Source organism: Capra hircus, chromosome 25, assembly GCF_001704415.2.
Source record: "Capra hircus breed San Clemente chromosome 25, ASM170441v1, whole genome shotgun sequence".
In the NCBI taxonomy this organism is placed as follows: domain Eukaryota; kingdom Metazoa; phylum Chordata; class Mammalia; order Artiodactyla; family Bovidae; genus Capra; species Capra hircus.
This window is the reverse complement of record NC_030832.1, coordinates 24891536-24910226: the sequence shown is the minus strand read 5'-3', so window position 1 is coordinate 24910226 and position 18691 is coordinate 24891536. Positions and strand designations below refer to the sequence as shown.

The 18691-nt window shown below is 49.6% G+C and overlaps 1 protein-coding gene across 2 annotated transcripts in view; it reads right to left on the bottom strand.

The window, feature by feature from the left end:
* The window catches only part of IL21R (interleukin 21 receptor), a 36056-nt gene that overhangs the window by 4834 nt on the left and 12531 nt on the right, over positions 1 to 18691 (bottom strand). The window contains exons 2-5 of one of the 2 annotated variants that reach the window (XM_005697627.3): positions 9966 to 10029; positions 6632 to 6734; positions 3311 to 3510; positions 989 to 1152 (exon numbers count right to left, since the gene is read on the bottom strand). In XM_005697627.3, coding sequence (XP_005697684.1) covers positions 989 to 1152; positions 3311 to 3510; positions 6632 to 6734; positions 9966 to 10014 — 516 coding nt within the window. In that variant the 5' untranslated portion in view covers positions 10015 to 10029. Of the gene's footprint in view, positions 1 to 988; positions 1153 to 3310; positions 3511 to 6631; positions 7229 to 9965; positions 10030 to 18691 lie in introns of those variants that run through there. The other variant, XM_018041047.1, reaches the window with a different exon arrangement.

Below are 18691 nucleotides of genomic sequence, written 5' to 3'. Positions count from 1 at the left end.
CAGCAGAACCATCCTTCACCAGCTGCCACGAAAGGGGCGGAGTCTGTCCCACAAAGTCTCCGCCCTCTCCACAAGAATCAAGCCCCAGTCTGAGCTCTGGACACTCCAGCCTGAGCAGCACAGAGCCCTGGCCTCCTTAAGATATAGTGCTCTGTTCTGTTCTCTCTGATCCAAGCTCATCCACTCACAGTCCTGGCAGGGCACCCTTCCTGGCCGGGCGTGGAAATGTCCCAGGAGCAGCAGTGGCCGTTCCTGGGAATATTTAACTGGCAGCATTCCAGACCTTGGACACCTCTGTAGTTCTTCAACAGCGGGTATTTTCCATAGTGGGCATTTCTGGGCATCGGTAACTACAGGCATCTTAGCAACTGATGCCTCCGGAAGTCTTCCATTGGGGATAGTCTGAACAATGGCATTTATGAAAGTCTTCAACTGGGACCATTCTAAAGGATGGATAGTTCTAGAACTCTTCAGCTGTGTGACTGTTCTAAACATCAGGCCATTCTGGAACTCTTCAACACTCTAAACAAGAACACCTTCAGAAGCCTTCACATTTGAAACAACGGTCCCTCTGGACTTCCTTGGTTATCGATGCTTCTGGAAGTCTCCAACAGTGGCCATTCTAAGTGTAATGGGACAGTTCCAGGCTGCCTCGTTTCTGAAACTTCTCCTACTGTGACAGACCTAGACTTGAGATAGAACCAGGGATGGTGCTGATCCCTTCCTGTCTGGCACACTGATAGAAGAGGACACAGGGACAGGGAGGAAGGGATTTTAAAGGGCCTCCTACCCCGGGGAAAAATGAGACGAGGGCAGCATGGAGTGAGAGGGTACCAGGGAGCGCCTCCATCCCTGGCGAGTCCTTGGTTTCCACTCTGGACGGTGATTGCAGGCTCACCTGTGGCTGCCCCTCCTCCTGCCTGGATGCTCTGCACATCCTGTCCCTCCCGCCCCCGGCCCCTCCAGCCCAGTCCTCTGAGGGCCTCACCCGAGCCCAGGGTTCTCCAACCTTCCTGTACCGCAGCTCATACTGAAGTTTGTCCTTCAGGGCGTAGACAAGGTCCCTGGGACTGGAACTGGAACTGGAACTCCAGGAGATGTTATAATTTCTGGAGAAGTTCACGGTCACGTTGAAAGGGGGAGATGGCTTGACTTACAGGAAAAAGCCAGAAAGAGAAAAATGGGATGAGATTTTGCAGCAGCTGAGAAGGATGTGGTGATGGGAATAAATTCCCTTATGCCTGATCCATTCTTGATGAGATGAAGACTAGTGACCCTGAATGACTTGGGGTGAAGCACCCCATCTCTGGGCCTTAGTTTACTCATCTGAGAAATGGGAGATTTAGATGAGATTGGGTTGCAAACTCAACCCAATTGGGCAGGGGACAGAGATGGATGACACAGATTCAGAGACCAAGCCCTCCTAGTCTCAAGGGGGATGCTACCCCTCAAGGGGGCAAGAATGCAGACCGGCAGCAGCCAGGGGGAAAAAAACAATGAGACCCAGATGTTCTCCATGTCTGTTCTAAATGATGGCATCATGTTCTTTTAACTCTAGCTTCCTTGAGAAGTCAAGAGACTGTAATTAGCATCATGCTAATTAATTAGCACAAATTATGCTAATGATGGAAGTTACCACCTCTGAGTGCCTGCTGGGCTGCTCTGCAGAAGTAATTTGATGCCCGAAGGGGCCCTGGGGATGTGATGTGAATGCTGTCATCTCCTGGACATTTTCTGGAAAGTGCAGGAGCAGAGATCTGAGTCGCCACACCACGCCCTCTAGGGCTCTGTGATCCTGCTTGTCACCTGCCCCTGTCTCGGGGAATCTTAGCTCCTTGGGACACAGGATTTGTTCTCCAGTCAATGCCATGTCCACAGTTCCTAGGACAGAGCTGGTGCACAGTAGGCCCTCAAGAGATGCTTGTGAAACCAACGCGCATCCCCGCCAGGGATTTCAGACAGCAACTCTGAAGCTGCAGACGACTGTGATGGGGGAAGGCACGTGTTCAGGACGTGGTGGGGGGCAGGGGGAGTTTCATTGTCTCCTGGGACTGGAAATGCTTCTAGGCCCTCTCCTGTTTTCCCCAGGCCAATGGAGGCCTGGTTTTCCACTTTCTGGTATGTCCTGGGCTGGGTGGTGTGGACCAGAGTCGGGGATCAGGGATGGGGTGGGGTCAAGGACAGGGGCCCAGGGCCCAGGAGAAGAAACGGGCCTGGGGGTGGGGGAGAACACCGCCCCCTGCCAAATCTGGGTACAGGCCTGGCTTCAGACCCTGGCAGGGAGGGGAAGGCAGGGCCAGACGGAAAAGTGACTTGGAGCCCCACTGTGAGGCGGAGGGCAGCGGGGCAGTCCCTCTGCTCTGCAGGGGCAGGGGCAGGCTTGCTGTCTGCCCAGCTCTCTCAGAGGGGCAAGGGGGCACCCCTGCTCTGTGAACTAGCCACGCTTGGATCTGCGTGGCTGAGAGAGCATGCGGGCACGTGTGCCTGTGTAGGAGCAAGCATGTGGGCAGGTGTCCAGGCTGGATAGGCTGAGGGTGGGTGGGACACCCATGCATGTGTTCGAGGGTGTATTTATGAATGTGTGTATGTGAGAGAGACTCTGGGTGTGTCTGGGTGTGTGTGAAGCTTCATTCACACCTTGTGTGGTGTGACACCCACAGTGAAATGATCCAAACCTGGACCCCCAGGGTGTGAATGACAGACACCTTCTCACCCCCCGCCCCACCCTTGGGGATCCAGGGCCCGCGGAGGCTGGGCCTTCCCAAGCAAGACAGGACTCTCTCAGCAGTCTGTGTTTGCATGCCTCTGGGCATGGGACTCTCACCCCCTCTCTCTGGAAATCCCACTTCGGACACACCTGGACCCAACCTGGTTCTGGACCCAGAGAGACAACTGCTTCCACCAATTCGGCCCCTTCTGCCTGTGGACTCCCACCTACCCCCAGCCTGGAGGGAGATGCTGGGCCTCACGGAGCCAATGAATGGGAGAAAACTCAGCGAGGATTTTCTCTTGGGACCCAATGTCCCCCATCATGGGAACAGAATCCCTAAGAGTCAGGGTTCAACTCTATAAATAGGGAAGCAGTCCAAGGTCACAGACAGGCAGGGGCTGAACCAGAACTGAAGGCCAAGGTCCTGGGTCCCAGTCCAACTCGTTTCCGTAACCCTGCTGCCTCTCTTTGGTTAAGACTCAAACCTACTGATCAACCCATCACACTATAGCAAAAAGAACTCTAAGGAGAGGGTGGGCCTGGGGGGCCAGCTCAGCGACTGTGCATTCTGCTAAACTCTGGGGTCTGAGGGATACTCACTGCTCGCAGCCACCATAAAGCTGCCACACTCCTTGGAGTAGTTGCCGGATGGGTCTGTCATGCTTACATTGAAGAAGTCATCAGCCACGAGGGAGAACACTTTCATGTGGCACGTGTACTCCGCATGGGTGGCATTGTGGGTGGACTGGAGGAGGCTGCAGGAGGTGACTTCATCCTCCAGTTCTTCAAATGTATCTTGCCTTCAAAGACAGAGCAGCCAGTTATGGCTGGAAGCCAGCAGGGCTCAGGGCTCAGGGTCAGGGCCCAAGCCCAGAATCTTGGGGCTTGGAAGGATTTGAGGTGGGGCTGGGGGGTTACTTGGCCCAACTGCTCCTTTCCCAGGGAAGATATTCCTTCCCTGAAGCAGCCCTGATGGACTGTGTCCAGGCTTGACTTGCATGCCTCCAGGGGACCAGGAACTCACCACCTCACTTAAGAGCATGCATGCATACGTGATCAGGCGCTTCAGTTGTGTCCGACTCTGCGACCCGTGGACTGTAGCCCGCCAGGCTCCTCTGTCCATGGGATTTTCCAGGCCAGAATACTGGAGTGGGTTGCCATGCCCTCTTCCAGGGAATCTTCCTGACCCAGGAATCAAACCCATGTCTCCTGCATTGGCAGGTAGATTCTTTATCACTGAACCACTGAGGAAGCCCCATTTGAGAGCAGTAGCTTTTAACTTTGGAAATTTGGGTCATCCTTTCCTGGACGGAACCTAAATACATCCTTGTCAATTCCATCAACTGTATCACTGTCCTAGAGGAAGGAAGCTAAGCATTTCAGGTCTCCCTTTTGCCCTCTTTCTGTCCAATATCCGATGCATACCTAATAAGTGCTTGTACTCAGGGCCAAGATAAGAGCCAAATGAACATTACCCCCTGCTTTGGGTGGCCTTCCAGGAAGGCTGTTGGTATAAAGTTAGGGGAAAATGCTCTGGCTTTTTAACTGCCAGTGAGCAGAAACAGTGGGTTTTGAAGTATGTATAGGAGTTCACCAGATATTTATTCTCCTACCTACCTCTTCAGGCTATGAACATGACCACCCTCCAGGGCTAATATGGAGGCATGGACTCAGTTCTCTGCCAAGTATTTGCTGGAATAGAAACTTCTGCTGAAAAAAAGGGGGTCTCTAAGACTCTCAGACTGCATCCAGGGGGACCTTTAAAAATTCCCTGTCACCTCCATGCCTAAAATCCTCAGGTGGCTTCTCACCACCCACACAAATAAAAGCTGGCCCCTGCCTACCTCTCCCCTCCTTCCCCGGTGGTTCTCCCTTACCCTGGCTCACTCTGCTCCAGCCACACTGACCTCCTCCCTATTCCTCAAACTCACCAGCCTGTCCCCACCTCAGGACCTTTGCACGTGCGTTACCCTCTGCCTGGAATGTCCTCTCCCCAGCTCCCTGACTGCCTCCTTCTCACCCAGAAAGGCCTGGCCGGACCACCCTGGCTAAAGCCGCTCTCCCCCCACGTTGCTGACTCTCTACTCCAGGGTCAAGACTCCTGGACTTTAAAGCATGCAGTCTCAGAACGTACCCTGTTGGCTGTTTCCGTGTTTATTGTCTGTCTTCCCTGCAGTGTGTCAGCTACAGGACAGCTGAGACTTTGTCAGTCTTGGGCTCCACTGAGCCCCCAGTGCCTGCGAATGTCTGGCAAGAGCTTAATAAGTATGCTCTGAAGAAGTGAGTGAGTGAACGAATGAATTGGTGATGACAGAATGAAAACCACCTGTTTTCTATCCTGAGCAGTATCTTGACAAAGACTCTCCTTGACCAGGCTCAGCTCAGGCTCCTTGGAACTCTCTCCTCAACTAGGTGCTGACTTTGGAGCATTGGCTAATTTCAGCAAGAATCCTGCTAACTCAGCTTAGCCAGCACCGTCCATCCTTCATAACTGGTCAATTTCCTCATCCTCAGCCATTACCCAGGTGATGTCTGATCATAATGGGCTGCCATCAGTTCGGGTCAGTTTATCTGGAATTCCCCCCGACCCCTGATGTTTCCTCTTAAGTGTTTTCCCATTCACTGCCCTTCTCCTTGGCTATAAATTCCCAGTTTTCCTTGTTGAATTCTGTTTGAGCCCAATCTCTCTTCCCCACGCCAAAACCCCCGGCCCCTACACCTATCATGATGGTCTTGAATAAAATCTGCCTCGGGACTTCCTCGGTGGTCCAGTGGTTAAGAATCTTCCTTCCAGGGCAGGGGGCGTGAGTTTGATCCCTGCTCCAGGAACTAAGTTGCCATGAGGCAACTGAGCCCATGCACTGCAACTAGACAGAAGCCCATGTATCACAACGAAGAACCAGAACAGCATTTTTTCAAATTTTTTAAATTTAAATTTAATTAAATTTACTTAAAATTTTAATTAATTTTTTAAATTTAAAAATAAATAAATAAAATAAAAGCATGAACTCCTCATTCTGTTTTAAAACGTAAAGTGAAAAAAAATACACCTTACCATTCTTTAACAAGTGCAATGAACAATGTTTTCTTTAGCATTGTGCACTAACAGGGACCCGCGGATCTTGGAGTCAGACTGCCTGTGTTTGAATCTCAGCTCCACCATTCACTGGCTGTGTGACCTTGGGCAAACTGCATAACCTCGCTGAACCCTAGTGTTCTCATTTGTAAAATGGGAGTAATAATTGTGAGAATCAGAAGTGATGATTCATGTGAAGCATAGCTGGATGTGGGGCATGTATTTAGTGTTCAAGACAGTGATGGGAAACTGGTCATCCTGAAGTCTCAAAACCACAGTCAGGCCTGTGTGAGCAAGAGAGTATGGTCTCTGTAGCCCTGCTTACTGGACAAGTCCCAGGAGCCCTGTGTGAACATCTGTAAGATGGGCAGACTGATTCCCAGACCACAGTCAGTGATTCTCAGCTCCTGGTCCCAGATCATGGTTCTCAGCCCACAGTGAAACCAAGTGCTATTGGTGAAAGGGCTGAGTGAACCCCTATGCAGTGGTAGATATTTTTTAGATTGCTTAACTACCTGCTAGGAGGGCTTCCCTGGTGGTTCAGTGGTAAAGAATCTGCCTGCCAATGCAGGAGATGTGAGTTCGATCCCTGGGTTGGGAAGATCCCCTGGAGAAGGAAATGGCAACCCACTCCAGTATTCTTGCCTGGGAAATCCAGAGGAGACTGGTGGGCTACAGTCCATGGGGTCGCAAAAAAGTCAGACACAAATACTATACAACAACAAAACCTGCCAGGCACCTAGTCGGTCCAATTCAATCTGAGGTCTCTGTGGTCCTGCCTCATCCCAGCCCTCCAGGGCTACCCTGAATATCATCCCCAGAGCTAGCGAGGCCCGGCCACTTACCAGGTGAGGGTGAGCGAGTCGGGGTGCCCGGCCCATGTCTCCAGGATGCAGGTGATAGTCTCGATGTAATCGGTGTAGCAGACGAGGTTGGAGCAGCCCCAGGCTGGAGAGTCAAAGGGAGACAGAGGCCTTGGTGAGGGGGTAGAGTGGGGGCTGCAGGGCTCGCCACCTCCTAACCCCCTTGAGGGCTGGATGGTGAGGGGAAGCAGGGGTCCCTGTGCCATGATGAATATGATGATTCAAGGGCAACTGAGATGAAAGACTTGGGCAACGGGGGTTCTTGCCACCTGACAATTCTGTTTTTGAGCCCCCCAAAATTTTGAGGCTAGCTGTGAGGATGAGATTCCTAAACTAAGCAGGTCCCCACCATGAGCTCTCCCAATAAGCCCCGTGTCCAGACACCAGCTCATCATCCCTCCTGGTCAGCCTTCCTCTCAAGGTGGCGCATCCTGAATGCCCCAGATGCCAGATGAATCTGCACATCCCACGAGAGGGATTCACACAGCCAATGAGAGACAAGGAGGAGCCTTCTATTTCCCTGCAGTTGGTCTCAGACAGGACAAAGACCTCGGTGACCTGGAAGTGCTCTGAGAGAGCAAGAAGGCCTCAGAAAGCTGAGAAGCCCTTGAATATATTTGCCAAAATGTATGTATCCTATTACCCAAAGCACCACCACCACCAGAGTGGCACAGGTCTGGCCCTCTCAGGCAATTCTGTTGGAAGATTTCATACTCGTCCACCTCCAATGTTAATTGCTTCACTTTGGGTCTAAAAATATAGGTCCAACCACAGTTTAAATTTTGGTAAATGTTTGACAAAATCCACTTAAGTTTTAGCTCGGTTTTGTTTTGTAAGTTCAAGCGCCAACACTGCTCTTCCCCCACCCCCACATCCCTACTATTTACCAGAAATCCGTTCCCCTTTTAAGTGGATTCATTCTTTGTGGCCTTTTCCTATTTTTCCTTTGACTAATGAAGATTCAGAGGGTGGGAGTACATCCCTCCCAGGGCTCCCTCTAGCTCAGAAGCTGGATGCGGAGCCAAGAGCATTGTTGCTGGAAACAGCTTTTATTTCTAATCCCACCACTATTTTACAGTCTTCCCTGGTGGCTCAGCTGGTAACGAATCTGCCTGCAATGTGGGAGACCTGGGTTCGATCCCTGGGTTGGGAAGATCCCCTGGAGAAAGGAAAGGCTACCCACTTCCAGTATTCTGGCCTGGAGAATTCCATGGACTGTATAGTCCGTGGAGTGGCTAAGAGTCAGACACAACTGAGCGACTTTCACTCTCCTTTCCACCATTTTACAGATGAGGATACTGAGGCTGTGAGACTGGGCTATGCCTCGTCTCTCTCTGTGGTCTGGGCTAATGAAACCCAGGAAAGGCAGAAGCTAATCTCCGCTAGGTCTTTACATCCGCACACATGGCAGACATGGCTAATCGATCACGGCACTCCCTCCAGCGGTGTGTGGCCTCAGAATCCTTGGCACAGTTGAGAAGGCTTCCGGCAGCATTAGCAAGGGATCTGAGATGTGGAAACCAATCCTATTCTAGGAGGAGGCGTCCTTTGGGGAGGAACACAGGGCCCATTGGTGGGCACAGAAGGGCGAGTTCAGATAATTTGTGGAGAAAAGAGGACAGATTTGGGCAGGACCCAAACCCATGTGGCCGTGTCCTCTCTGGGTTCATATCCTGGTTATTCTCTCTCAGGGCTCCAGAGCTTGGAGAGGGGCTGCCATTCCTCGGTAAGCTCAAGGCCGCCAAGGGACAGCTACTGTTGTTCAGCCACTAAATCATGTCCAACTTTTTTGCCATCCCATGGACTGTATAGCCGCCAGGTTCCTCTGTCCATGGGGTTTCCCAGGCAAGAATACTGGAGTGGGTTGCCATTTCCTCCTCCAGGGGATCTTCCTGACCCAGGGATCAAACCCGAGTCTCCTGCATTGGCAGGTGGGTTCTTTACCACTGAACCACCTGGGAAGCCCTTACCAAGGGGCAAGGTTTGTCTCAAACTTGGAATGAAACATTGAGGAGGGGACAGCAGTCCCAGAAACTAGCATGGAGGTGGCATCAGGGACCAGAAGGAGTAAAAACCCAATCACCTGGTCAGCACCCTGAGCCCTGGGCAGAGAGCCCCAGGGCCACCCTCCCTCCACCCCCACCCCCACCCCATCTCCACCCCATCCCCACCCCACAGGGTTATCACAGCATGTGGGAGGCAGTGGGAACCACGGAAAGTGGACACATGACTTACAACAGCTCCGAGTCCCTGTTATTAATCTGGGGACACTGGCTTCTCGAGGGTGTCTGTGTGTGTGGAGGTATTTAGATGCTATCATGCTGGGGCAGCCCACGCCGCCTGCACGAGGCACTTACCCAGTAAAAGCAGTTAAGACCATGGGAATCGGGCAGATTTGGGAACCGATCCCAGCTCCGCAACTGCGTGCCTGTGTGGCCATGAGCCTGCCCCCACGCTCTCAGCCTTAGCTTTCTCAGGGCTGCAAGAACTTCACAGGCGGCTCGGCGGCGCCCGGGACACAGCAGGGGCTTGGAGTTTATGCCCGCGGGGTGGGGAGAGGCAGCGGGTGACCTAAAGGCCCCTTAGAGCCAGGACGGGCTGCTGACCACTCAGAAAGGAAAAACAAAGGAGCCTGACATCTGTTTCCTGACGGAGCTATTTGAAGCTCTGGGTCTTTCGGTAAAAACCGGAGAGAAATGCCCATGAGTCAGCAGAGTCGCGGCAGAGGGCCCCGCCCCCTCAACCTTACCCCCGCCAGCCTGCCCCCTCCAGCCTCTATTTGAGCCTGTGTGTTGTGTCTCGCCTCCTCCGGGCAGGCTTCCTGGATCTCTCAGCCCCGACTCCGCCCCCAAGTGTAACTCCTGGCCTCTCCCAGCTCAGGGCTTAACATCTCTGGGGAATATCAGTGCCAGCAGTGGACCCAGGGATTGTTGAAAACCATCTCCTAGGAGATGAGGAGAAACGAGGATAGACCACAGGCAGGACTTCCTCCCTCCAAGAACTGGGAGCTGGCCAACGCAGAGAGCCATGGAGATGAAGGATGAAGTCTTTCATCTTCCCCACGAACCAGCCTCCCCAGCCAGTGAGACCTGGAGACCCAGGACGGTGGGCTGGACCACGTGGGACTTGCGTGAACCACTTCTAGATGGTGGAGCTCGCTGGCTGGATGGGTTCTGGTTGATGCAGAGAGGGCTACTGCACCTGTGTCAGCTGTAAGTGGACAGATGCTACAGGCTCCGACCCTCTAGCCCCGCTCTGCAGCCCACAAGGCTAGCGCGGCCGCTCCCCACCTGCAGACCTCGGGGCAGCTACTTACTTCCCTGGAACATTAGCAGGAGCAAAGTCGCAGCCCAGGCACACGGCATGCTGCCTCCCGGAGCCTGGAAGAGACACACAGCGAGAGGGTGAGCCTAGGGTCCAGAGACCAAGGGGCCCTAAACTGCCCCACTCTGGTCCGCATCCCTCCTTTGGAAGACTTGCCTCTCAGTTCCTTGGATTTGTTTCAGGGGAAAAAAAAAGTGTTTGAGGAGAACGTGGCTGCTCCCAAGGGTTCCTGTCCCTGAGAAGTGGCCAATTTGCACCCCTGGGGTCCCTCCCCACATCTCCCCCGCCTTCTTCCTGGGCACTCAGCACAGTCACAAGTGAGAGAGGGATGGAAATGGGGAGGAGCTCGCTATTCAGACATTCCGATAAACCTGTTGCTGTAGCATGATGTGTGTGTGTTTATCCATCTAGATAAGAAAAGGGAAAGTGGCTTGGAAAGTTGTATTTGATAAGCAGAGATATTTCCTTCCCATGAAATCCCCATGTTGCTGTTAGCCCAATTAATTGGCTTCTTGTTGCTGTTGTTCTGTTGTGTCTAACTCTTTGCGACCCCATGGACTGCAGCATGCCACGTTTCCCTGAATTGGCTTCTCATTGAATAACAAATCCAAGATTAGACCACAAAGGAGATCACTACCTAATACTAAGATAAGCCTAGCCCGGTAACTCAACCACAGACCCTGCCTGGGGGAGCCCACCAGGAAGCACCAAGGAACCCAGCCTGAGCACATGAAGGTGCCCTGGACTCACCCTGATCACTCACCCTGATCTGTGTGAGACTGAGAAGGGACCTCTTTGGAGACCCGAGTCAACCTGTCCAGGAAAAGCAGACTTTGGTACCCTGGGCAGAGGAACAACTCACCAGACTGGCACTTTGCCAGCTCTACCCTCAGTTCTGTGCCTGCATGGGACGGTACCAGTCAGAGACCAGTGGGTCCAGGAACCCCACCCAGACTGACCCCAGAGACAAGAGTGTAGCTGGAATTGAAGCCCAGAGGACTGACACACGCAGGGACCAGGTCACATGTGTGGCTTCTTCCGGATGCCATCCCTGAGCCTGGGTTCCCCAGATCCTACTCTGGCCCCCAGGAGAGCTTCCTCTGAACTCCCTAACAAGTCACCAGTCAGCAGTGGTGCAGGGCACAGAGAGGCTCAGCTGTGGGACTCTGGGCTGGACACTTCCCCTCTCTGAGCCTTATAAGTAAAGATGGTAAACCCTGCTTCCAGGATGCCTACAAGAATCCAAAGACTCCATTTATAGAATTGCTGGGCCCCTGGCAGAGCCCCTGACACGTAAACGCTCAAGAAATAGCGATGGATACAGGCTTTTAGAGCACCAGAAATGGACGGATTCCCTGAGTGACCCAGCCAGGAAGTTCTTAAATGTCTCATTTTCAAAAAGTTGGCCATATTTGTAGATCATGTATACTACTGTTTATTTTCTATAAATGAACTCTTAAAATTTTAACTCCAACCTCAACCTAAGCAATAATGTTCATAGTTGTGCATTTTTTCCACAATACACTTTTTTGGGGGCCTCCTTACCTGGCTTGCGGGATCTTATTTCCCTGACCAGGGATTGAACCAGGGCTCATAGCAGGGAAAGCATCAAGTCCTAACCACCAGACCGCTGGGGAATTCCCTCCCCAACACACTTTAAAATGAATAATATCACTGTTAAAATAAAATAATGTTGGCACAGATAGTATTTAAATCTGCTTTAAGGAGCTCTGCTCATGCCTGGCTCCACGCCCTGGAGGAAGTCTGATCATCACACTTTAGGGGTCTGGCTTCCCATTAGAGAAGGTGGAGTGTGTGTCTGCCCCTCACTGGTGAGCCCACATCTCTGACTCCAGCCTCGGCACAGGGCCTGGCCTGGCTCTGTCCACATCACTCCCAGCGGCTCCATCTGGGGCCACAGGAAAAAGCACAAGATCTTTGCCAGTTTCAAGGTCCCTCATTCCTCAGCTTTGCACCAATGACAAACAAGCCCCTGGGGAAGGAGAGGATGTTTCTGCTGCTTCTGTCTTCCAGGCATCTCTTCCCCTTTTATGAACAGCCCGTCAAACTGAAGCTGACTTGAACCAGGGTGTGCACCTAATCCAGCTCTGACCAATAAAGCACTCCACCCACCTGGTCGAGTGAAGGGATCAGACACAGAAACCAACCCAGGCTAGGCCAATGAGAGCGATCTTGGAATTTCTTCTAGAACTCTATTAAGAGGTAATCTTTTGGATGCCTGCTAAAAGCTGGTAGCTATCTTTGTCATCTCTTGATGGTAGTGGTTTAGTTGCTAAGTCATGTCCGACTCTTGTGACCACATGGGCTATAGCCTGCCAGGCTCCTCTGTCCATGGAATTCTCCAGGCAAGAATACTGGAGTGGCTTGCTATTTCCTTCTCCATTATCATCTCTTAGAGAAATCTCAGTCCTGAGAAATACAGACCCAGAGTCCCCATGGCAGCACTTGAGGGCTTGGATCCAGCTGTACCTGCTGTCCACACCTGGATTTAACATACGCCAAAACCCCCCACCTATTTGGTAGACTCCTTTTTCTGTGGCTTGCTATCTAAGATACCTGAAATAGTAGAACAGAACAAAGAGCCCCAGATTTGTGGCCAGAGCATCTTGGAGCAAATAATAGCTTTTCTCTGCCTTTTCTAACTCTGACCTCAGTTATCATCTCTAAACTAGGGATAGGAACGCACATGGCACCTGGCAGTTAAGAAGAGTCAGTGGGAAAGCAGAGGCCGCAGTGCTCTGTGAACCGTAAAGTGCTGTCCAGGGGGTTGGATTCTTGCTCTTACTGGCCAGTTGCTCTGAATTACTCACCAGTCCCCAGCATCCCAGGCCCCCTCGTGCCTCCCTGCCTTTGCATGAGACAAGTTCCTGTGCTGAGTCTGCCTCTTAGACATCTTCCCCCTCCCTCCACTCACTCAGTCTTCATGGCCCACCTGCTCCATCCCGGTGTCCATGAAGCTATGTTGGAATGTTCTAGAACTCCTGCCACTTACTGCCTTCAAGGTTCTTACCAGTGCTGTGATCTGCTTGCTGTTTCTCTTTATCTGCTTCCATAGTTTTTGCTCCAATAAACATCTCAAAATGGAAAATCAGACCATCAATAAGTACATGCATGCGTGCTCATTCGCTTCAGTCGTGTCCAGCTCTTTGTGATCCTATGGACTGTAGCCTGCCAGGCTCCTCTGTCCGTGGGATTCTCCAGGCAGGAATACTAGAGTGGGTTGCCATGCCCTCCTCCAGGGGATCTTCCCAACCCAGGGATCGAACCCACGCCTTCTGCATTGCAAGCGGATTCTTTACCACTGAGCCACCAGGGAAGCCCTCTTTCAACAGGTGACTAGCATGAAATGGAGAGGCAGTATGCACCACAGTGGTGAAAATACAGACTTGGGGCCAGCCTGCCTCAGTTTAAATCTCAGCACTGCTGACTATATACTGTGTGACATTGGGGAGTTTACTTAACCTTTCTGGGCCTCTGAGTCCTCATTTGTAAAATAGAGATATTAATAACCTACTTCATAGAGTTCTTGGGAGAATTGTCAGTGTTTTTAAAGCATTTGGAACAGTGCCTGGCATGTTAGTAGGCACTGTAGACATGTTTCTTAAACTAACCAACTCACCGTGAAACAAAACGCAATGAAATGTAAAACCTGAATACAAGGAAAACAAAAGACAGAAACTGAGTTTTAGCAAGACACTATTCCTTGCTTAAGACTCTGATGAGTTGGAGATCTAGTTTGCCTTTGTTTAAAAAGGGAGATTAAAGAGTATCAGAGAGAGGTGTGGAAGACATACTAGCATCAAACTGAGATTCTCCCCCTCCACAACCACCTCGTCAACATCAGAGGAGCCAAAGAAATTTGAAAAGGGTCTCACTCTCTCCTAGGGGGTCCAGGGATATTTAAAACCATCTAAAACAAGCCACTCAAGTTCTGGGAAACATCAGCCTTGAATGATGAAGTCTTCAAGTCATCTCCTCTGGTTTCCACAGCACTGAGTACAAAGGCTTCCCAGTCCCATGGCCCTTCCTGCCCTGAATCCATCCCTTTATGGGGCTTCCTGCTCAGCGGACTCCTGACGGCAACAGCTGCTTACTCCCCAGGTGCACCCAGACCAGCAGGTGTGCTTCCTGAGTGAAGGACAGAGGGTGCCCCGCAGCCTCCTACAAGGAGTGAAGAGCACCAGGCTAAGATCTGCCAGGTGCCAGCTGTGTGACGCTGGGCAAGTTCCTGGCCTCTCTGATTCTGTTTTCTTATCTTTGTTGCAGGCACTAAATGCATAAGTACATATGAAGCCCTCCAGCACAGTCCTGGATGGGACAGAGCCCTAAAGAAGTGCTTATCCACAAGGCTCCAGTGCCTAGAGATGATTTCTGAGGTTATGGTCATTCAGACTAAAAGTTGGCCAAATTTCAAGAGAGTCTGGGGATGTGGGGCAGACTCGGGGGAGGAAGTCAGATGGAAGCAGGTGCTATGGAGAATTCAAAGTGCTTAACTTCATAGTCAACAGGGAAATGCAAATGAAAACCACAATAACATGCCATTTAAATTTTATCAGATTAGTAAAAACTGAAAGTCTGACAATATCACGTGCTGCTGAGGACGTGGCGTAATGGGAACTCTCATTTATGGCTAGTGGAAATGTAAATTAATACAACTGGTCTGGAAAACAGTTTGGCATGGTCTGACAGACTTGAACAAGTATTTGCCCTAAGAGCCAGCAATTTCACTGTGAAGTATACTACTGATGAAACCCTGGCACATGTGTACAAGAAGCCGAGGCAGAAATGTTTGTCACAACGTTGACTTGAATATTGAAAAACTGGAAACAAGCTAAATCTCCGTCAGCAAAAGAATGGAAAGATAAACCATGGTGTCCTCACCCAATGTGGCAATGAATCATAGCTTCACACAACAAAGCAAATGACTCTTGCAGAAAAACAAAAACAAAAAACCAAGCAACCAAAAAAAAAAAAAAAAAAAAAGCAAATGACTCTGAAGAAATAGAAAAGTAAGTTAGAAAAGAACACAGGCATAATAACACTATCTATGTCACACTTTCGAGACACTTCAGTCATGACTGACTCTTTTTGACTCCATGGACTGTAGCCCACCAGGCTCCTCTGTCCATGGGATTCTCCAGGCAAGAATACTGGAGTGGGTTGCCATGCCCTCCTCCAGGGGATCTTCCCCACCCAGGGATCAAACCCCAGTCTCCTGCGGCTCCTGCATTGCAGGTGGGTTCTTTACTGCTAAGCCATTGGGAAAGCCCATGTCTTTACACAACACCACGTAAAGAAGCTCTACATATTGTCTCGGTGAATATCCATGTGTCCTGAACATATAGAAAAAACTCAAGGGGATGAGAAACATCAAACTTTGAAGAGTGTAAACTAGGATGGAGATGTGATCAGGTGGGGATCTTCAGCCATCTCAATGGTTTGGTAAAACTGAGTGAATGGTGTTGATTGTATTTTCCTTTATACTTTTGTGTATGTCCAAACTATTTCATAACATGTTAAATGTAAGTGAATTATAAAATAAAATGTGAAAGGACACTCTCACTTCTGGCTATGATGAAGGAGTTGGTAACTGATTAACCTTCTTACTAAGAACAACTGCTAAGCAGGAAGGGAGAAGAAAAAAACTATTAGAAAGCATGAGAAAGCAACCAAGTAAGATAGTACTTGAGAAGCCAGGGTGCCAGAGAGAAGGACAATTCTCTGCACGCAATGTCCCCGTAAATAATTTGCCAAATCATTGCATTCCAAGAAACCTAGCAGAAAGCTTCTGGTAAGAGGCTAAGAAAACTAAGAAGAGATTTTGCCAGTGTCACAGGGCTAAGGAGAGAATCAAAGTTTAAGAAAAATGGGCCCCGATAAATACCCAGTTATTCAGAGGGAAAAAAAAGATGCCTTGGGAATCAGAAAAAAATCAGAAATAGTTCAGCCTTCACTGCATCAGGATGATCTGCCTATAAGCTATATGTCAACTAGAAAAAAAAAAAAAAAACCTATCCAGAAAAACTTAGCTTCATCTAAAGCCTCCATACTTTTCATACACAATGTCCAGCATTGAATTAAATTGACAGGACAAACCAGAGAACAGTACCAAATGACCAAAAGCCAAGAGAAAGAAACAAAACCAGAAGCAGACACATAAGTGATTATTAGACAGAATTTAGAATAACTGTGATTGGTCTTCCCAGATGGCTCAGTGGTAGAGAATCTGCCTGCCAATGTAGGAGACGTGGGTTTGAGCCCTGGGTAGGGAGGATCCCTTGGAGAAGGGAATGGTGCCCACTCCAGTACTCATGCCTGGGAAATCCCAAGGACAAAGGAGGCTGGCAGGCAATAGTCCATGGGGTCAAAAAAGAGCTGGACATTACTTAGCGACTAGACCACAACAACAATGATCAATGTGTTCAATAATTCCACCAGAAATACGGAATGTATTTAACAGCAGAAACTCGAGAGCTGAAAGACACAATAATTGAGATGTACAAGAACATAACAGATGGATTTTGGAGAAGGCGATGGCAACCCACTCCAGTACTCTTGCCTGGAAAATCCCATGGACAGAGGAGCCCGATAGGCTGCAGTCCACGGGGTCGCAAAAACTGAGCAACTTCACTTTCACTTTTCACTTTCATGCGTTGGAGAAGGAAATGGCAACCCACTCCAATGTTCTTGCCTGGAGAATCCCAGGGATGGCAGAGCCTGGTGGGCTGCCATCTATGGGGTCGCACAGAGTCGGATGTGACTGAAGTGACTTAGCAGAAGCAGCAACAGATGGATTTAACAACAGATTAAAAAATCAGAAGAGGGGATTGGTGAACTGAAAGATTGGTAGAAGATAATCAGATTGAAGCATGCAGAGAAAAAAATGTTTAAAAATACAGTAAAGATCAAAAGAGACATATGAGACATTGTGAAAAGATCTAACATAAATGTATTTGGAGTCAAGAAAAAGAGGAGAGAGAATGATTCAGAAGCAATGATAGAGAAACTGGTTAAGAGTTTTTCAAAGCTAACAAGAAACTTAAAGCTACAGATTCAAGGAGTTCTATAACCACCCCTCCCCTAAACAAATACAAAGAAAACCACATCTAGGCACATCATAGAAAAACAATTTTAAAAATTTAAGACAAAGATGTACTTAAAATCCAGCTTAGAATGTTATATCCAGCAAAAAACTACCCTTCAGAAAAAGAAGGCAAGCTCAATATGATAAAGGAATCTACTAAAATCCCATAGTTATAACATCATACTTAATAATGAAAAACTGAAAGTTTTCCCTCTAAGATCTGAAACAAGACAAGGATGTCTACTCTCATGCTGCTAAGTAACTTCAGTCGTGTCCGATTCTGTGCGACCCCATAGACGGCAGCCCACCAGGCTCCCCGGTCCCTGGGACTCTCCAGGCAAGAACACTGGAGTGGGTTGCCATTTCCTTCTCCAATGCAGGAAAGTGAAAAGTGAAAGGGAAGTCGCTCAGTCATGTCCAACTCTTTGCGACCCCATGGACTGCAGCCCACCAGGCTCCTCCGTCCATGGGAGTTTCCAGGCAAGAGTACTGGAGTGGGATGCCATTGCCTCTCATGACTTTTGTTAAACAAGGATGTCCAGGGCTTTCCTGGTAGCTCAGTGGTAAAGAATCTGCCTGCCCGTACAGGAGACATGGGTTTGAGCCCTGATCTGGGAAGATCTCACGTGCTGTGGAGCAATTAAGCCCACGCACCACACCTACTGAGTCTGTGTTCTAGAGCCCAGGAGCCACAGCTACTGAGCCCACGTGCCACAACTACCGAAGCCCTCACGCCCTAGAGCCCATGCTCTGCTGCAAGAGAAGAAGCCCGCCCACTGCAGCTAGAGAACTGTGCACTCTTGCTGCACCTAGAGAACGGTGCACACTCGCTGCACCTAGAGAGAGGCCCATGCAGCAACAAGGCCCCAGCAGCCAAAAATAAATAGATACATTCAGAGAACACAAAACAGAGATACCCACTCTCACTGTGCTGAATGCTTCGGTTCTAGCCAAGGCAATTAGGCAAGAAAAAGAAACAAAAGACATCCATATTTGAAAGAAAGAAGTAAAGCATTTCTGTTTGCAGATGGTATGGCCTTGTACATGCAGCATCTTAAAGAATCCACACCAAGGAAATCAAATGAAACAAGGTAAACAACCAAACAAAAACGGTTCCCGCTAAATATTCTAGGACTACAGAGCGGTCTTTAAGATATATGGTGTTCATCCAACCGGATAGCCACATGAAATAGAATAAAGTTGGACTCCTATCTCACACCATATATGAAAATCAACTCAAAATGGATCAAAGACCTAGTATGAAGCGGTAGAATTAAATCTTAAGATAAAATATAGGAGTAAATCTTGAGAATCTTGAATTCATTGATAGTTTCTTAGACATGCCACCGAAAGCACAAACAACTAAAGGCAAATATATTGAAGGATTTCAAATTTTAAAACTGTTGTGCTTCAAAATACACTATCAAGAAAGTGAGAAGATAGAGGCTTCCCTGGCGGTCCAGTGGTTAAGAATCTGCCTTGCAATGCAGAGGATGCGGGTTCAATCACTGTTCAGGGAACCAAGATCCCACATGCTAAGGGGCAGCTAAGCCCGCACACCACAACTAGAGAGTCCGTGCGCCCCAGCGGAAAATCCCGTGTGCGGCAACTAA